Raw genomic sequence first — 19,153 nt, 5'->3', positions numbered from 1 at the left:
AGCACTAATGATTTATTCTCTGATTTTTCTGTTAAGTGGACTCATCCATTAAAAACAATAAGTAAATTAACAAGCTGGGTTAACTATGTTTGCCTTGCTAGGTTAAATTTATGAGATGGAACAAAGCAAAGTTGACACGTGCCGCTAGGGAAGCATTTGGTTTAGAAAGCAAATGCTGGCATAGCATCTTTAATGCTGCTTGAGATGTCTGTTTCTTCTTTTTGTAAAGTTAAATTGATTTAGACATGTAAAGAGACCTTGAACCAGTCAGCAGCCATAAAAGCATGTGTGCAAAATACAGTGGAAAACACTCTAAATGTGGCACTAACGAATATGCATAATAGGGGCTAGGGAGGAATTTACATACCAGTCCATTTCAGAAAGGAACAACAAAGCCCTCCAGCTGAGCTGCTGCTTCACAACAGGCCATAAACGTAGATAATGTTTTCAGTCACACTTAACTCTCTTCTTACATTTCCTATAAAAACAAACAAACAAACAAACAAAAAAACTGCAGAAGAGAAACTCATTTGCTTTGAAAAGCAAATAATGAAAGTGAAAAAGGACAGGCTAAAGTTAAGATCTCTCCCCAGCATTTATTGCTAGGCCCATAGGAACAAGAAATGCTGGTGGTGCTCCTACACTGCTTGTACTCCAGCATCATCAAGACAGAGTGGCATCACTGCAGTGCGTGTAAGTTGGTCCCTCTGTGATTCCAAGAAGAATACGTAGTCATCATGTATGATTTCTGTAGAAAGAAACTGCAGCCATTACAAGGGAACAAGGGAAATCTGTCCATGGGGGATGGAATATTCCCTGGATCATTACAGCCGCCCTCGTGAGAAGTTATGTTTGTCACAGCTGGAGACCAGGCATTGACGACTTAAAAGGAACACACATTTGCAGAAATTACATACAAGAGCCAAAAAAGGAGTTGTAGCCTACAAGCAATGAATAGGGAACCACTAACCTGAACCTCGTACATGTCCTCCAAGATATTTACGTGTGCCTGTAACACTCCAGAGAGGAGCTACACGTGAATGATGGTCCCCATTTCTAAAAAAGTTTCCCTTAGAAATCATTCAGGAGAAACACTTGTTCAGGCAGCAGTACTAGAAGTATCTGAGTTATAAATGATTCACTTGAGCATTAGCAGTCATTGCACAGATGAACAGAAAATGGAGGCAGGAGGGAAAAGGCTGTGTGGAGCACCCTATGTCAAGTGGCTGGATGCTGTCAGAGCTACCCCAGGACTTTCCCCTGGCAGTGGAGACCACACCATGGCTGCAAGAGCACTGGGGTCAGTCTATGGGATGGTGACTGCCAGGGAGCTCATGAAGCAGCATGCAGTTTACAGAAGAAAGATTTTTAAAGTGGAAGCATTTAAAAGTGTTTAATCCAGAGAAATGAATAATAACAACAACAACAATAGAATCATAGAATCATAGAATATCCCAAGTTGGAAGGGACCCATGAGGATCATTGAGTCCAACACCCGGCACCACATAGATCTACCCAAAAATTCAGGCCATGTGACTAAGTGCACAGTCCAAACACTTCTTAAACTCCACCTGGCTTGGTGCAGTGACTACGTCACTAGAGGAGTGAAGAACCTCTTCCTGATGTCTAGCCTAAACCTCCCCTGTCTCAGCTTGATGCCATTCCCATGGGTCCTATCACTGGTGACTAAAGAGAATAGATTGGCTCCTTCTCCTCCACTCCCCCTCATGAGGAAGCTGTAGACTGCGATGAGGTCCCCCCTCAGCCTCCTCTTCTCCAGGCTGAACGGGCCTAGTGACCTCTGCCACTCCTCGTATATCTTCCCCTCTATGCCCTTCACCATCTTCATCACCCTTCTCTGGACACTCTCCAACAGTTTTACGTCCTTTTTGTACTGAGGTGCCCAGAACAGTACTCGAGGTGAGGCCGCACCAGCGCAGAGTAGAGCAGGACAATCACCTCCCTCGACCAACTAGCAATGTCATGCTTGATGCACCCCAGGATACAGTTGGCCCTCCTGGCTGCCAGGGCACACTGCTGGCTCATATTCAACTTGCTATCAGCCTCAACCCCCAGATCCCTCTCTGTGGGGCTGCTCTCCAGCGTCCCATCGCCCAGTCTGTACGTGCAGCCAGGGTTTCCCTGTCCCAGGTGCAGGACCCGGCACTTGCTCTTATTGAACTTCATGCGGTTGGTGATTGCCCAGCTCTCCAATCTGTCCAGATCTCTGTGCAAGGCCCTACCACCCTCATCCGAATCCACAACTCCTCCAAGTTTAATGTCATTGGCAAATTTGCTCAAAACACCTTCTAGACCTACATCTAAATCATTTATATAAACATTGAAGATGACTGGCCCTAAAATGGAGCCTTGGGAGACCCCACTGGTGACCATCCGCCAGCCAGATGTGGCCCCATTAACCACAACCCGTTGAGCCCTGCCCATCAGCCAATTGCTCACCCATTTGATGGTGTTTTTGTTTAGTTGTATGCTGGACATTTTGTCCAGTAGGATCCTATGGGAAACCGTGTCAAAAGCCTTGCTGGAGTCCAAAAAGATCACATCAGCTGATTTCCCTTGGTCAACTAGATGGGTGATCTTATAAAAGGATATCAAATTTGTTAGGCAGGACCTATCCCTCATGAACCCATGTTGGCTGGGACCAACGACGGCATTGTCTCCCGGGTGCGCTTCAGTAACTTCAAGGACCATCTTCTCCATAATTTTACCAGGCACTGACATGAGACTGACAGGCCTGTAATTACCAGGGTCTTCTTTCTAGCCCTTCTTGAAAATTGACACAACATTACCATAGACCATTACCAGGTAAACGACATAAAAAGGACAGAATTTAGCTAACAGCAGTAATTAAATAAAGAAGCTGACTTGTGAAAGAAGTGAAGAGGTCATACAGTAATTCTACAATGTCCTATTGTTCAGCATGTCAAGTTCAAAGTTGCCTTGAATCTTGTCTGTTTTTCAGTTCCTCCTGTCTACATTTCTGAGCTTTCCTCTCTCCTGAACGCTCCCTCATTCATCCATCACATTCTCCCTTCTGATGTATCCTCTCCTGGATGTCTGTGGTCATCCTTTCATGCATGAACTCTTTGAGCAGCTCTGCCTCCTAAGCTACTTGCTGCCAATGAGATCCTGAAGTCGGTTTTACCATGTCACTGCCAAAATCTGAGTGAGGGAAAGGAGATGATGTAGAGGATCCAAATCACCCTCTCATTTTCTTATTCCTTCACTTGCTTCCTTTTTTTTTCTGGGAATTGAATTGACTCATGAATATTCCTTGGAGAGGTTTTTGAGGATTTTTTTACTATTATTATTTTTTTTTCACAAGACTCTGGAAAGGAACTCTGGGCACCTTCTTTTATGTATATACACTTCTGAGGTGCCTGCAAAATCTGGGGGTCCATATGCCTGAAAGGAAGAGCAGAACATTTGGAAGGGTTCAGTGAAGGAATGAAGAGGACTGTTTGGTACTAATAGGTTGTGTGCTTGTCTGTGTAACCACATCACTATGGAAATGTGAGTACCTGCTGCTATAGCTGGATGAGGTGATACACTTGAGAAAATACTGTGAAGAAAGTACATCTACATGGGGTGATTTGACAGAATGAGTTTTGTATCTAATTTTTAGATTCTTTCTCGTCTATTTAGCAGAATGCTGGTTTTCATTTTTTCAGGTATCATACAGGCTTTTTGAGGACATGGGGCTGTTTGAAACCTTTAAAATTCCAGTGAGGGAATTTATGAACTACTTCCATGCCTTGGAATGTGGATACCGGGAGATACCTTGTAAGTAGTAATTCCCAGCAGACAATAGTGCTTCCTTAAAGTTTTGGGTATTTTCTACACACTTTGTTTTGAAGACTTTATTCTCTCAATATATCAGATTTTTTTTAATGAGATGCCTTTTTCATTAAACCTTCAGATGTGTTGGCTGAGACCATATTCAAATCATATATTGCTGATATTGATTAATATTATAATTTACCACAGCAAACTGCTTCAGAAGATAATGGTGCAATGTGTAAACCAAAAAAAAAAGGGGGGGGGGGCACAAAAAAATGAAAAAAAATAAAATTCAGTAATAATAGCAGACTCTACTCAATGCATGAAAGCATACATGCTTTCTTGAGCACTAACAGAAGAATATTTCTTCAGATTTTTCTTCTGCTATGTCACTACCAAATGGATAGCTCTCTCTAGTCAGGGGGTGGTTTTTGCACCACAATTCCATTTGTTCTTTTTCATTGCATTTACTATTTCATGTTGCATAATAATAATAATTCATGGGAAATGTTGTACAAGCCTGCAGCCATGTGAAAATGTTATACGTACAAAGAGCTGTTTCCTGTTGAAGTGTGTATTCTTGATTATGCAAGTATGCCTCTGCCTCTGATGTGTTATATTGAAACATTTCCCCCTCAGTAAGAGATCTGGATTTTTTTACACAGTAGCAGTGCTATACTACCAAAAGAGACATATTTTGTAAAGCTGAAATATACCAAGTAGATGAGTGTTTCCTGTTCTGCAATTACAGCTAAGCTGGTATTTTTCAGTGTGAATAATTTATTCACAGAAAACCTTGCTTTCAGTCATTTTAAAAGTATTTACTAATTCAAATCAAACTTACCAAACCCCTTCTACTGCAAAAGACTCTTTTTTTCCAGGAGGATGGAGGCAGTTATTCCCCCTTTTAGCTGTCAGATACCTCCTGTGCTGAGGAATATAGGACACCCTGTTTTCTCCCACCTCCCAGAAAAATGTCTGAAACATTGGCTTATAGTCTCAGTCTCGAAATATTAAATACAAATTGGAACAGCTACAATGTAAGGGATTGAAGGAAAACTGCCTCAAAATGCCTTCAAGCCAGGTGGTTTGGACTCTCTTCTGGGAAAGTAAGAGACCAAATTCCAAATCTTTCCCTGTGTTTGAATCAGAGAAGGGATTTTAAGCAGCAGATTATAGCCAGAGGGGTTATAGGTGGATGTTCCATAGTCTGTCCTTCCTATTGAAGCTGTTCCTCTTTGGTTTAAATGCTTTACTCATAGGGGCTCTGGATTTTTTGTAAATCTAGCTATTTACAAAAATATAGCCTCCATTTCCTTGATTTTTCTTATGTGTGTTTAATTTTATAGTCAAGAAGAATATTTTGTCTAATACATAATTAATTTACCTTCCAGTTTTTCATTTCTGTGAAGGAGTAAAAACCAAAGCAATTTGTTTTTATTGAACCAGTCTTTTGTCTTGGTTGCTGAACTAAAAAATGAGTTATTCATACAAAATTAACTATGACTATACCTGCTGGATTAAGTTAGTACAATTTTTACAAGACTTTCATCCAGCCTTTACTCCAAAGAAAAGCATTAGACCCCTATGCAGGACCATCCTCTAGGTTTTGCATAAGATTAGTTTCTCAAGATAGATGTTCTTAGTACTTCAAAAAAGGCAGCAGGGAGGAGATCTCTTCCATATTTTATTTTGTGTGTTTTTTTTTTCAAAAAATATCCATTCCTGTTCTGCTTACTGTTTTACTTAATACTACTAATAAAAAAGTAGCTAAATATCTAAATGGAGAAAGTCACAGAAGAGCAAGAGATTAAAGTAAGGGGTAAATACAAAGGCCAAGTGGCATGACATTATGCTCACGTTTGGTGAGTAAGCGAAGTGACTGAAAAATGTGAATATAATAAGCCTTTGTGTTACACCCATCTGCCCTTGGTAGGCAGGATTTTAGGCCAATTTTAGAAGTAGACAAAGTAGGCAGTTGTCTTGAGCATCGTAGTCTTTGGTCAGCAAGATGGCGAAGCTCTTCTTTACACCTCCTATGCCAAAACTGAGCAAATGCAGGCAGAGAGCTTTTGCCCCCCTGATGACAAGGGTTAGAAACATGGTAGCAGCATTGCTTCCCTGGAGGAGGCAGATTGCTGCTCCCAGCAGGAAAAGAAAATCATCCATCCCTCAGCAGTGGCAAAGCGACAAATCTGGCTCCCTAGGATGCTTTCTCCATTCCAGCTCTCCTCCTTTCTTCCTGTTTTCCCACAGAAGGGTGGCTTTAGCATGAAGTTCAGCTTCAGTGCTAAGAAACTCTCTGTCAGCTGCATACTGCCTGTCTTAAAGATGAGGCAGGTATAAAACCAGGTTGCTTACACATCTTGCTGCTAGACCATTCTACATCCTGCAGAGTACAGAGTTTTTGTCACCTTCTCCTGTGAGTTATATTGATGGGGGCAACCCAGTGATGGAGTCCCACATTTCTGTGCTTTGGCCTCTGAAATGCATATTTCCAGAACTGCAACAATGATAGCGTAGCCACAAGTTAAAATTCAGATAAGCAGATTGCTAGCAGCATTAGTTAGTCACTGTAAAATACACCTATGCTCTGCCCAAAATTAGCCTGAATCACAAGCTGAAATACTTCTCTTTCAGTGGTTCTACTCCAGATGTAAGTTCTGGTCCTCGTGCAGCAAAGTGTTACTCCTCTTTCAGCATCATGTTTGCTTTTGCCAGTGTATGTTTAGATGATACTTTGTGCTGAACTAGTGTGTGATTCCTTTTTCAGTCAGTTGTGTTGGTTGTAGGATAGTTTATCTGGCCTTAAAAGATTTGGTGGGAAGAGCCTTGGAGTGACTTTTATCTCTCATTTCTGCAAAGACAATTTGTAGCAAGCCAGATTACAGGAGTCAGGGCCTAAAATCTTATCCCTGGCCAGAAAGCTACAGAAACAACTTGTTTTGACTGTGCAGTGTACACATATCCTGAATTTGACTTTGCAGTGCAGCCATTAACACAGCACCGACATTTGCTCAAGTAGAGTCAGGTAAGTCTTATCTGCCTTGTGTATAGAAGTTGGGAGAACCATCTGCTGAAGCAGATGGGGTTTTCCTAATGATTTCATTTGAATCAGAGGCTAACAACAGATATTTAGCCTACGACATTTAACAAGTGAAAGGCAACCACTGGAGTAAAGGAAAGGAGCTGGAAGTGCGGTTCAGACTCCTTGCTTAATGCTTTCTTCATGAAGTTTCCTACAGTGCAGGTACCACTGCTTTGCTGTTGTTTTTCTTTTTTTGGATGGGTGTGAGACTTGCTAATGAATTTGCTTGAGCCATAGTGAAAAGCTGAGCATTTACATTATGCAGATGGTTTTCATGGTTGTGATACCATTTGATTTGTTTCTGCTCGATTGACTGTCATGCAGTACCCACTAGATGGTGCTGATTTCCCTCCGTCGGAAATACTCATGTTTAATAACAAGGTCATTTGCTTTGTATCACAGATCACAACCGAATCCATGCAACTGATGTTCTGCATGCCGTTTGGTACCTTACTACTCAGCCCATTCCAGGACTGCCAACTGTGATTAATGATCATGGGTCAGCAAGTGATTCAGGTATATTTAAATATGCTACTGTATATGTTGTACTTTTTTAAGCTTTTGATGTGAAATTTGCTGGAAGAAAGCCCACAATTCAGAGCTGAGTGCAGTACTTGCTGCTATAAAGACTTTTAAATTCAATAGCCTGTTGAATGCTGCATGTATATTTGTATAACATTGAAGAGAAGGTAGCTGGTCCTCCAAAACCTAATATTCTACATTTAATGTGTGAATGGAAACCTTTGTGGTCACCCATAATAACAGATGTTTATAACCATTTGTTTTTTTTCAATAGTTTTTCTTCTAGGAAACTGTGTTAGGAGTGCTTTCTAGTGCTGCTACAAGAGACAGTGTAGACTTTTTATTCCTCAAATCCTGCATTGTTTTGCTATTATGAAACTACTGGGACATGCAGGTAGTGGCATGTACTGCTACTGTTTGGCTGTTGTGAAGTGTTTCTTTGCCATTCCTCACTGTCTCCAAAGAAGGAGAGTTGTTACCACCTTGCAATTAGTTTACAAGTCTGCTTGTAAAGTACAAGTCTACATTGTCTGCTGTTTTATGATTGCTACTTACAGGAAGCTCTTATTGCACTTTTATATTAACTTCACCAGTCTGAGCTATAGCAACTAGAGGACCTATCTGTGTTTTGTGGGGATTCTGAGGGAGCTGTTGAAAAAACAGGAGTTTGGTCCACAGAGAACATTTCCACTTTGCATGTGTGTGCATTTGTGTGACATTAGAACATCATTTGTGAAACTCTTCAGGATGTTTTGGTGCTGGAAAAGGTTGCTATTCCTGGAAAATTTTGTCACTAATCATATCAGCAAATGTTGGAGGCTTTGTAGCTGAGGTGAACTGGGTGGAATGAAAGGACTTGTGTTTAGGGGCTTTTGATGTTTGTAACTTGAAAGATGTTTTCATTTGCATGCAAGTTCCATTCATACATCTCCCTCAAAATCTGCCAGTGGCATGTTCAAGCTGATTCAAAAAGAGGCTGGTAAGAGAGTTATTATCAAAAAAGTAAAGTCTAGACATTGGGTTGAAAAATATGCACCTATACCAATAAAATTAACAAATGCTATTCCACTACTTTAAATACTGATAGTATTTCATAAATTAATCTATATGATGAAGCACTTAGAGGAAGGAATGCGAAGACTGAGTTACTCACAAAGCTAAAGCATGTCTGTTGGCCCATATCTTATTGTTAATGCTTTATGTAGTTTGAGACCAGGCTCTGCTGGATGGCTGGAAGTTCCCTGGGGGATCTGAAATTGTTCTTTTTCAGCAGCATGTCTTATTGTACTGGGTCATGTACACAGCATCATAAAGTGTTCAGCACAGGACATGTTTACTCTTCAGTTAGGTACTATGAATCCTCCACTCCTCTTCCTGCTTTGCTGCTCCCATCTGTTTCAGTAAGTCACTGAAAAGGTGATGAGAAATTTTTAAACCTATTTATTTCTGCTCAGATTCTGACAGTGGAATCACTCACGGCCATATGGGTTATGTGTTTTCGAAGACATACACACCTACAGATGACAGCTACGGATGCCTAGCTGGCAACATCCCAGCCCTTGAGTTGATGGCTCTTTATGTAGCTGCAGCCATGCATGATTATGACCATCCAGGAAGGACCAATGCCTTTTTGGTAGCAACAAGTGCTCCTCAGGTAAATAAATCTCAGGCAGTGTTGCTGCCAAGTTTGGAAGGTCTGTGGTAACAGCTTCTACTTGTCAGTGATACCTGAAGCTTACATTAAGCACAGTTATACCAAATATTTTGAAATAGCTTATCAAAGTGAAAGAAATAATCACTTGGGGATTGCCAGTGAGTCTCCTTACACACCCTCACTACACTCAGGGGGAGTGTTAAGAAACGTATAGATAAAATGTCTTTGTGAAGGAGAAGCAAATGTTCTGCTGAATGTTGCAGAATCTATAACTGTTTGTGAAATTAAGGGAAATATTACTGTACACAGTAAGGCACAGAAAGATTAAAACAAACTGACAAACAAACTATGTAGTTTCCAGTGCACCATGCAAGTGAGTTTGAGCACAATCATAACATATATTTTCTGTTGCTTCTGTAGTATATGAATTGCTGCAGTCTTTTATGAATGTATCTTTACACTATGACTCTACAAGGGGAAAGAAAACATCTCTGTTTTACAAATGAATAATTGAGACTTAACTAAGGTTACACAGAAGTTGCTGCCAATGCTGGCAGTTGAATTCAGTGATTCTGAGTCACTGTTTATTGGCTTAATTATGAGATCATCTTTCCTTCGTTTACATAGCTGACCTGCCTGGCTTCAGTGTACTCTGCTGAAAGATATTTCTGTGCAGAAAGAAAGAACAAAAGGTGGTGTAATGATGAGAAGTTGGTTAGGGATGCAGAAATTAGGGATTTACTCCCCACCATGGATACAGAATTCGTTTCTTAGCAAAAGGAATTTTTTGGATCCAGAATTCATTTCTTATCCACTCTAGCTGAATAAATAGACTGATAGAAACTACTATTCCTGCCAAAATAACATTTGAAACCTCAGGAAAATCTTGAATAAAAATGAAATCAACCAAACCTGAACGTCCCTCATGCATTATCCCCACATCTTTCTTATTTCTGTAGTTGTGGTGTTTCTTTTGCTGAACATCTGCCCATGTTGTTTTCACAGGCAGTGCTGTACAATGACCGCTCCGTTCTGGAGAATCACCACGCTGCTGCTGCCTGGAACCTTTTCATGTCGAGGCCAGAATACAACTTCTTGGTCAACCTTGACCATGTGGAGTTCAAGCATTTCCGCTTCCTCGTCATTGAGGCAATTTTGGCTACTGACCTGAAAAAACACTTTGATTTTGTTGCCAGATTCAATGCCAAGGTAACAAGATTCATTTGGGTTTCTGGTGGATAGTCAGAAAAGTTTCCAGGGCTTGGTAGCATCACAGTGAAATGATTAAAAATGCTGCTGTGTTGCTTTTTCTTCCGAATGGCCTCTCAGCTGCTGTAAAACATGAATATTAATCTGTCATTTCTTTTACCTATTTGAATTTAGTGCCACAGCTTCTTTTCTTATATATGCTTGTGTTTTTCAGAAGTTGGTTTAAGGCAGTATTTGTTGTCTTGTTGACAACATAAAAGCAGATTTAGAAAGGCTACTTTGCCCTGTTGAGGATATTATGTAATATAGGACAATTTGATGAAAATCCCAGTTACATCCTACTTTTCAATATTGTTTTCTTCTCTGCTGGTATTTTAGACATTAGCAAAACACTCAAGGGAAAAAAAAAAAAAAAAAAAAAAAAAAAAAAAAAAAAAAAGGAGAGGTTTTACCACATTTCCCTAATGTCTAAATACTTAATGTGACTCTTTATCTGTTTAATTGTACTGTTCTATTAGCAAAACACAGATATTGTATGACTTTGAAATTCTGATCTGAAATGCAGTAAAAGATCTTTCTTTCCTACTTTGTTCCCAATGGGTAAGCCCCTGAGGAAGGTCAGTAAAGATCTTTCCTTTATGCTCAACTCAGTGAGCATAAAATCACAACCCTAGGAACATATTTTTAAAAAAAATATTGTACAGTTTCATCTAGTTTCAATTTATTGGAAATTACTATTTATAAGTTTATTTTAATAAACTCCATCATCTATCCAAGCTGTAGGTACGTTACCTGGATAATATCTGCTTGGGAGCTGATATTGCCTACTTGTTCCTTGTATAAAACCAAACACAGTGTGTTTCTTGTCCTGGATTAGGACCTCCTAGCTGTTTTAGTTTCATATGTTTTCTTGAGGTATTGCTTAAGATGGACCTGTATCCTGAAAGTCTGAAGCCTACAGATGTATGACTGGTTTTGTTTTCCATTACCCTAAAAGATATCTCTTTGTTCGGCTCTAAGGAGCTGTAAAGAAAGGCCTTAAATTATGGTCCAGGGTAGACAGAGAACTGATCTGAAGATCCATGGAAGTCTTAACTCCTTTTGACCCCTGTTAGACATGTCCCACATCACTCCTGGTGGTATCAGAGGGGCTTCTTTAGGTCTTAATTTTAAACCCCAAGGCCATTTTCACCTGTCTAATTTCCTCTTAAAGTATTGAACTTACTGGCAGATTCTCAGCTGCTAGGGCTCCCATGACAATAAAGCACAGTAAATTCAGGCTGTCTGAATAAATCCTTTGCCTTTGACAGTTTGGACCAAAACCTTCACTTCTGTGAAAGTAAGTAATATGAAAAAAAAAAAAAAAAAAAAAAGAAAGAAAGAAAGAAAAGAAAAAAAAATGAAGAGAAGAAAGTGAAAACATTAAGCAGTATTTGTGGCTGATCCTAGCTTTCCCTGAGTCATCACTGTCTTAAAAAGAGATTATTTACACTTGGTTAGAAAAACTTCGTTTGTACCAGAGTAGCCTCCAAGAGCAGACCTCACATGTTTGTATCTGAGTTTCTGCAACTTTGATAAGCTGAGCTATACATGATTATGTTATTGATTGAGTTGCTGAACTGTAGTTTAGTGTATTGACCATAGTCAGAGAGACTGTAGAAGTCAGTTTAAGCACATGTAATATAATCATCCTCCTACCAGAAAATCTTGCAGTCTGGAAAGTACAAGAAACAATGAAGGAAACTCACTGTCTGTCACTTTGGTGATATCAATGCATCAGAGCACTTACTGTCTGTCCTCTGACACTAGTTATGTCAGCTCATGTATATTAAAAGCATAGCCCTCAACGTTGTGGACCTACTCCTATATGAGACAGGGGACTTGGTGACAGAGGACACGTAAGTTTTGTCTAGTCATAACACAACTTTCTATCCATTTTCAACTACTGAAAACTTGAAAATTAAAGCCGTGTTTCAAGAAGGGATTTGAATTTAAAGTTAATTAGACAGTAGAATAAAGTCCCTCCAACACTTGGAGATGTTTTAGGAAAAAAACCTGGGATGGGAAAATGTGGCTAATGACAGCAAAGGTTGGTATCACTGACCATTGGAAAAGGCCAAGGTCCTCAATGCTTTCTCTGACTTTGTGGGTAAGACCTGGCTTCAGGAATCCCAGATCCAAGAGATGTCAGAGAAAGCCAGGAACAATGATGACTTATCTTCAGTGAGGGAACACTGTAACAAACTCTGCATATACAAGCCCATGGGAGATGCAGAGTGTTATGGGGTGACAGGGCAAGAGTCAAGGGGTACAAATGGAAACACAGAAAATCTCATTAAAAATAGGAAAGGCCTGATTTACTGTGAGAGAAGTTGTATACTGGAAAAGGTTACTCAAAGAGGCTGTGGAGTTTTCCTCTTACTAGAAATACTCAAAATCCAACTGGTTGCGATCTTGAGCAGCGTCTAATAACTGGCCCTGCCTTGAGTAAGGGGATTGGACAAGTCCAGAGGTGCCTTCCAACCTCAGCTTTTCTGTGACTCTTTGAAGGTTATACTTTGATTTTAAGGCAGTTGATAGCATATATCACATTTCATTGTGGAAGGTATGGGAAAAATTGAGAAAAGGAAAAAAAAATGAATCCTGTCAGAAAAATTTAGATGAAATAGAAAAATAGACCTGTTACATGCATCTTCATGCTATAATAAAATCAGCATGTCATTTAATGGCAATTTATTTTTGTGCACAAATTAGGTAGTAATTTCTTGGAAAATGTCATGGAAAGGTTGCATTTTTTTTTTGTTTTCCTAGTAAATGCTTTCAGACAGACACATTATTTGCTAAATATTAATGTCTCATAATATATCTCAATGTTCATTGTTTTTCACTTATTTTTCTTTTTATAGGATGATATGCGGGTAATTGTAAATTTCAACTTTAAGCTATCTCACCCGCTTACACTTGTGATTCTGTCAAGTAGCTGAACCACAAGGTATCCCAGGGCAGAATTTCCTCTGTGGATACATTCTTATTGAGCATTACTGTCAAGGTTTTCCTTTCTCTGCCTCACAGGTGAATGATGACGTTGGGATTGACTGGACTAATGAGAACGACCGCTTGCTGGTTTGCCAAATGTGCATCAAATTGGCTGACATAAATGGGCCTGCAAAATGCAAAGACTTGCATCTGCAGTGGACAGAAGGCATTGTGAATGAGTTTTATGAGCAGGTAAATAAATCATGTCCAAGGTGGTATCTGCTGGTTGCATGTTGTGGGCTAAACAGTCCTGCAGTGTGCTAATGCATGATGAGTGAAAATTGCAGAGAACAGGACTAAAGGGAATGCCTAGAGTTCAAATTAGACCATTTGTTTGCTGGATCAGTGATAGTCCATATGGCACTCAAGCTTCTAATTTGTCCTCAAAGACATCTGATGATGGGGTTTTGTACAGGCTTAGCCAATCTAGTCTGTCAATATCCTTACCAGGTACATGGTGAACAAGTTGTTCTTTTCCAATTTTTTTCTGTTGGCTTGTCATCCTTCTTTCAGTGTTCTTTAGTACAAATGATCTTTTCATCCTTTCTTCCATATCTTTTCAAGACATCTACTGGTTCTCATTGCTCTTCTCTGCAGTAACTCCAGGTGGCTCACACTTTTGTTGACATGTGCTCTCCAAAACTGGACATGACATCCTTACTGAGATGATCTAAACAAAGAAGAGGGGTTATTTTAGTTTCCACTTGGACCATGTCCCTGCGTGCACACACACAGAAAACCTTTATGTAATGAATATGAATGCCATTGTAATATTGTTGACTTTCAGTTTATTACAGACTAACTATATCTGCTCCCTACATGTTGATTCTAGCTCATACTTTTTTTTTCTTTTTTTTTTTTTTGACATCACTTTCAGCTTTCCAAAGGTTTGTTAGTACAACAGCAATAATAAATGCAAGACTCAGCTGATGGTAGCACAAGGAAGAAGCAGACACAGACTGATTTACAAAGACCTGGGAATATAGCCAGGCACTGGTGCTCTCCTGCCAGGTATAAGGGTGCTCTTAATTGAAACTTTTCTCATTATAATTTATTTAGGCATGCTGAGTGCAAGAGACAGAGCTGTTCCCAGTGGAAAGACATTTTGTTTCCTGAGTGGAAAGACATTTTGAATGTGCTGGTTAGACTGAACTTCACATCCTGTCTTTTCAGGAAGAAGCGTGCAGGCTAAATCACTGGATCAGACACTGGATAGTCTTCTAGGAGTGGGCAGACTGACTTAAAGTCATAGGATAAACCCTTTTAAAGTCTTGTCATCTTCACTCAAATTTACTGTACTTAGAGTTTGGAAAAATTAGGATTTTCTTCTGCTGCTGCATTCTGGAGTATGTAAAGAAATGGAAGAAGGGTCAAAATTAAGACATTGCCCTGAAGGTCCTTCATTTCTTTAAACAGTCATGAGGAAAAGAAAGGGCTAAGATTCTTATATATATTACAAATATAGTTAGTTCAATTTTTCTTTCTTTTTTTTTTTTTTTCTTTGTAGAAGAGAATGAATCCCATAACAGAAGCAATTAACCTTCATCTCCCACATTTTCTTTCAGGAAATACTTTTCTTTGCTTATTCCCATTAAAGTTCTTCCAACAAATTGTACTTCACCTAATTCTGGTGATGATCATAGCTTATGTGTGTGACCACTGCATGCAAACAAAACTTGGTAATCATGTATATGATATGACTTTTCTTTGGTCCATAATAACTAATTTCAGAGGGCAGTAAGTGCTCCAATACAGTGGTATCATCAGAGTGTCAAAAAGTGAGCTCTGTGTTGAGCTTGGGAGGAACATGTGTGAGAGGATGCTGTGTTATCTGTTCCACAATAAAATCTATGTTGTTGTCCATCAGTCAGAAAGTTGTGCTATTAATATTTTCATGCTCTTGGAAGGTGTTCCAAAGGACTGCTGCAGATAATTTTCTTGTAATGCTATAATTAAAAATAAATAACCTTAAGATTTATCTTCTCTGCAAATTTTGATTCAGAATAGCACAATTGTTATCTTCTTTACTGACTTTACTTTTAGTATGGGAACTGTGGGCAAAAGTCTTTGAACCCTTCACCTGCAAATTACAAGACATTGGGTGGTCGGTACGATTTTGTTGGTGGTGGTGGTGGTTTGTTTTAATAAAAGATGTATATTCACTGTACTGAGAAATCAATATGTACTATTAGATTTTCTATTTTGTCTTTTGCCTGACATGAGTTGCCGTCCTGACAGGATACTGGGACTTATGAGAAAGCTGTAGAGGGACTCTGTCAGGAAGTGTACTGCCAGGAAGTGTAGTTAATGGTTTTAAACTAAAAGAGGGTAGGTTTAGATTAGATATAAGGAAGAAATTCTTTACTCAGAAGGTTGTGAAGCACTGGAACAGGTTGCCCAAAGTTGTGGATACCCCATCCCTGGAATTCAATTTATTTTCAATTTATTTAACCTAGGTTAAAATCTGACTTTCTTTAATGAAATATACTATATATGTTGTATTAAACCATCTTCGCAATGCTTTTGATCATCAACTTTCTTCTGAGTAGGGAAAAGCGTTACTTTTCTCACTTCTGAAGAGGAAAATTTTATGGGAAGTTTGAACTTCCCCAGAACTGTTGTTATCAAAAAGCATACATTCAGCTTTTCCTGTGAGAATAGTGAAATATTTTTCTTGGGTTTCCTTTAATAAACACTGATTCCTCTGATGAATTTAACTCCCATAAAATAACAAGTGTATTGCATATAACTGTTGAAAAACCTGTACCATATTGTTACAGTATGTTTCATTTTTTCCCTCCGTGTGTTCAGTATATTTATTCAAAGTTAGGCTAGATTTACATTAAAAAGAATCAAAAAATGCGTTGTAATATATTTCACATAATAAATCATGTTTTAACTGGACATGAAAAAAACTTATAAACATTTCAATACTCAGCTTTCTTTCCACTAGCGACAACTTACAACTATGAAATCTCAGATATGTTACTATGAAGAAGAGGGAGTTGCCACTTCTTTTAAATTTGCTTGTTATTTCAAGGATGGATGACATTTCAGTGTTTTGTTAAGACAAATATTCTGCATTTAATGATTGATTATAATGTTTTTGGTAGGTTATGATAAAAATAAAAAGAACAAACCACAAGGAAGTGAGATGTTTGTGGTACACGCTTCAAAATCGAACTCTCATTCATTGACTTTCCAACCTATCAATGAGTTGTTGACCAGATAACATTGTCTCTGACTTTTGGAAAATTTAGATTGCCAGAAAATAAATTCAGGCAACATGTAAATTCAAGGAAAGTGAATATGTCTGCCCAGATCCTAATCTGTATTCTCAAAAAATAGATCTCCATGTTGCATTAATGTCTTAATTTGCATAACAGGTTTGATTAAAGGGGTGTGGGTTTTTTTTGTTTGTTTGTTTGTTTACTGGGGAAGTGGTATTCTGTCTTGACATGTCTACTCAGCTGAAAACTCACTGATATCACCAGAGTCTTTGCTATGATAGGGGTGAGTAAGAATGTCAGACTTTGTACTTAGAGAAAGTTCGACCTTTTTCACATCATGAGAGGAGGCAAATAAGTCTTCCTATACCTCCTCTCAGCCCTCTCTCCCCAAGAAAAGATAGCAAAAAGCTTTATGGGAAAGATTTACTGCTTCTGAGTTATGCCGACATTGATGGGGATCATTCTAGAATTTCCAGAAAGCAGATAATTATGACCCAAAGCCAAAAGGAGCTCTTTGTTTTAAGAAATGTGTAATAAGGACAAAATCCATAAGAAAACTAGGTCAATGAAATGGCTCTGGCTTGTAGCAATTCAGTCTTGTCCCCTGCAAACAGCTGGCTGAGTACAAGAAGAATAAGCTAACAATCACAAAATCAGAAAACATTTCTGAAAATAATGTAAGGAAAGAAGGAAATCATCAGTTTTCAAACTTTCAAATTCAGTGCAAAGTACAGGACTGTGGTGATGGGCATCATTTTGAGCAGTGATCACAGTAACATTCTTGTTAAATTCACCCTGTTGGTAGTGGGTCCTCTTACAAGAAAAGAGCTGTAACTTCAATGAATCATTTGACATGATGGCACTGTAATAATGTCACATTGGCATGGTATGGAAGTGGCATTACAGTAGAACTATTTTTCTTTCATCATTTTTAATTGGTTTGAAGTGCATTGCTCCTTTTCATTACACGGTTTTTCTTTCATTCACTTCAGAGAAATTACTGCTGTTTTTCTTCTCCAGGGTGATGAAGAGGCTAGCTTGGGCCTTCCTATCAGTCCTTTCATGGATCGCTCTGCTCCTCAGCTGGCACACCTCCAGGAATCTTTCATCACTCACATTGTGGGACCACTATGTAACTCCTATGACTCAGCAGGGCTGATGCCAGGAAAATGGATAGAAGATAGTGATGAATCAGGAGACACTGATGAGCATGAAGAGGAAGATACAGCAGAAATGGAAACGTATGAAAATGCTGAATCCAGTAAGTTACTCACACTTATTTTTTTCAACAGAAAAGTTCCATATTGTGACCAAAAACTAAGAAGTCATATTGTAAAAGCATAGAGACCATGAACTGGTCATGTTCCACGTAGACCTCTCCAGAGTTAGTGATTCAGTGCTATCCTTGGTGAAGTTGTCACGAGGTTAGTCACATTGGCACTCCCTTCCCTGTATCTCATCTGTCTAGAAAGCACCAGCCTTTATTGCCCTAGTGATACATAGCCTTTTCTCTACAACCTAAACTTTTCTATTCTTCCCCAAATCGTTCCATGCCCAAAGCTCAAAGTAAACATTAAATAATATAGTGTGCACAGGTTTATTTTAGTATCTACCAGCTCTACAGGATCATCTCTCTAATAGCAGACAGAACTACAGGTTTCTGTGGCAGATTCACATTTATGGAATTGTCTACCAGATGGAAAGCTATGAGGTTGATAACCAACAGAGACTACAAAGCATTGAAACTGATGTTTTTGGATTAAAAAGAAAGACGAAGGATGTTCTCATTTATCCATTCTAGGGTCTGGCCTTACTTTTAAATTCTTAGTCACCATTCATCTCATTGCTGTATTGTGTAATATTCTGTGTCCCTGCTAGTCAAGTTCAACAATGCTGTTTTTAAGTTTAAAGCACAGGCCATCATTAACACTTGCCATACTGAAAACCAACCATTTTTAGTCATCTTCTGTTTCCTTTTCTGTTTTTCTTTTCATAGAATCATATCATAGAATCATAGAATGGCTTGGGTTGGAAGGGACCTTAAAGATCATCTAAATCCAACACCCCGGCATAGGCAGGGATGCCACCCCCTAGATCAGGTTGGCCAATGTCCCATCCAGCCTGGCCATGAACACCTCCAGGGATGAGGCATCCACAACTTCTCTTTGCAACCTGTTCCAGTGCCTCACTACCCATACAGTGAAGAATTTCCTCCTAATGTCTAGTCTAAATCTACCCTCTTTGAGGTTAAGACCATTCCCCCTTGTCTTATCATTATCTGCCTGAGTAAAGCGTCCTTCTCCATCCATAAAGACCCCTTTATGTATTGAAAGGTCTAAATTAAGAGTCTGAATTGAAAGGTCTCACTTGAAAGGTCTCCCTAGAGCCTTCTCTTCCATAGGAGAGGTACTCCAGTCCTCTGATTATCTTTGAAGTCCTTCTCTGGACTCACTCTAACAGGTCCACTTCTTTCTTGTGCTGGGAACCCCAAACCTGGATGCAGTACTCCAGGTGGGGCCTCACAAGGGCAGAGTAGAAGGGGACAATCACCTCCCTCGACCTTCTGGTCACACCTCTTTTGATGCAGCCCAGGATGCAGTTGGCCTGGGCTGC

The 19,153-nt window shown here is 39.3% G+C and overlaps 1 protein-coding gene across 2 annotated transcripts in view; it reads left to right on the top strand.

Moving 5' to 3' along the window:
* The window catches only part of PDE3A (phosphodiesterase 3A), a 270,354-nt gene that overhangs the window by 239,416 nt on the left and 11,785 nt on the right, over positions 1–19,153 (top strand). For both annotated transcript variants that reach the window (XM_084510599.1, XM_084510598.1), the window contains exons 10-15: positions 3,693–3,804; positions 7,292–7,405; positions 8,866–9,065; positions 10,071–10,274; positions 13,347–13,502; positions 17,561–17,801. In XM_084510599.1, the coding sequence (XP_084366725.1) occupies positions 3,693–3,804; positions 7,292–7,405; positions 8,866–9,065; positions 10,071–10,274; positions 13,347–13,502; positions 17,561–17,801 (1,027 nt within the window). The remainder of the gene's footprint in view (positions 1–3,692; positions 3,805–7,291; positions 7,406–8,865; positions 9,066–10,070; positions 10,275–13,346; positions 13,503–17,560; positions 17,802–19,153) is intronic.

The sequence above is a fragment of the Aythya ferina genome, assembly GCF_964211825.1.
Source record: "Aythya ferina genome assembly, chromosome: 1".
NCBI classification, from domain to species: domain Eukaryota; kingdom Metazoa; phylum Chordata; class Aves; order Anseriformes; family Anatidae; genus Aythya; species Aythya ferina.
Note: the sequence above shows the minus strand (reverse complement) of the source record. Positions and strands in the feature narration are given on the sequence as shown.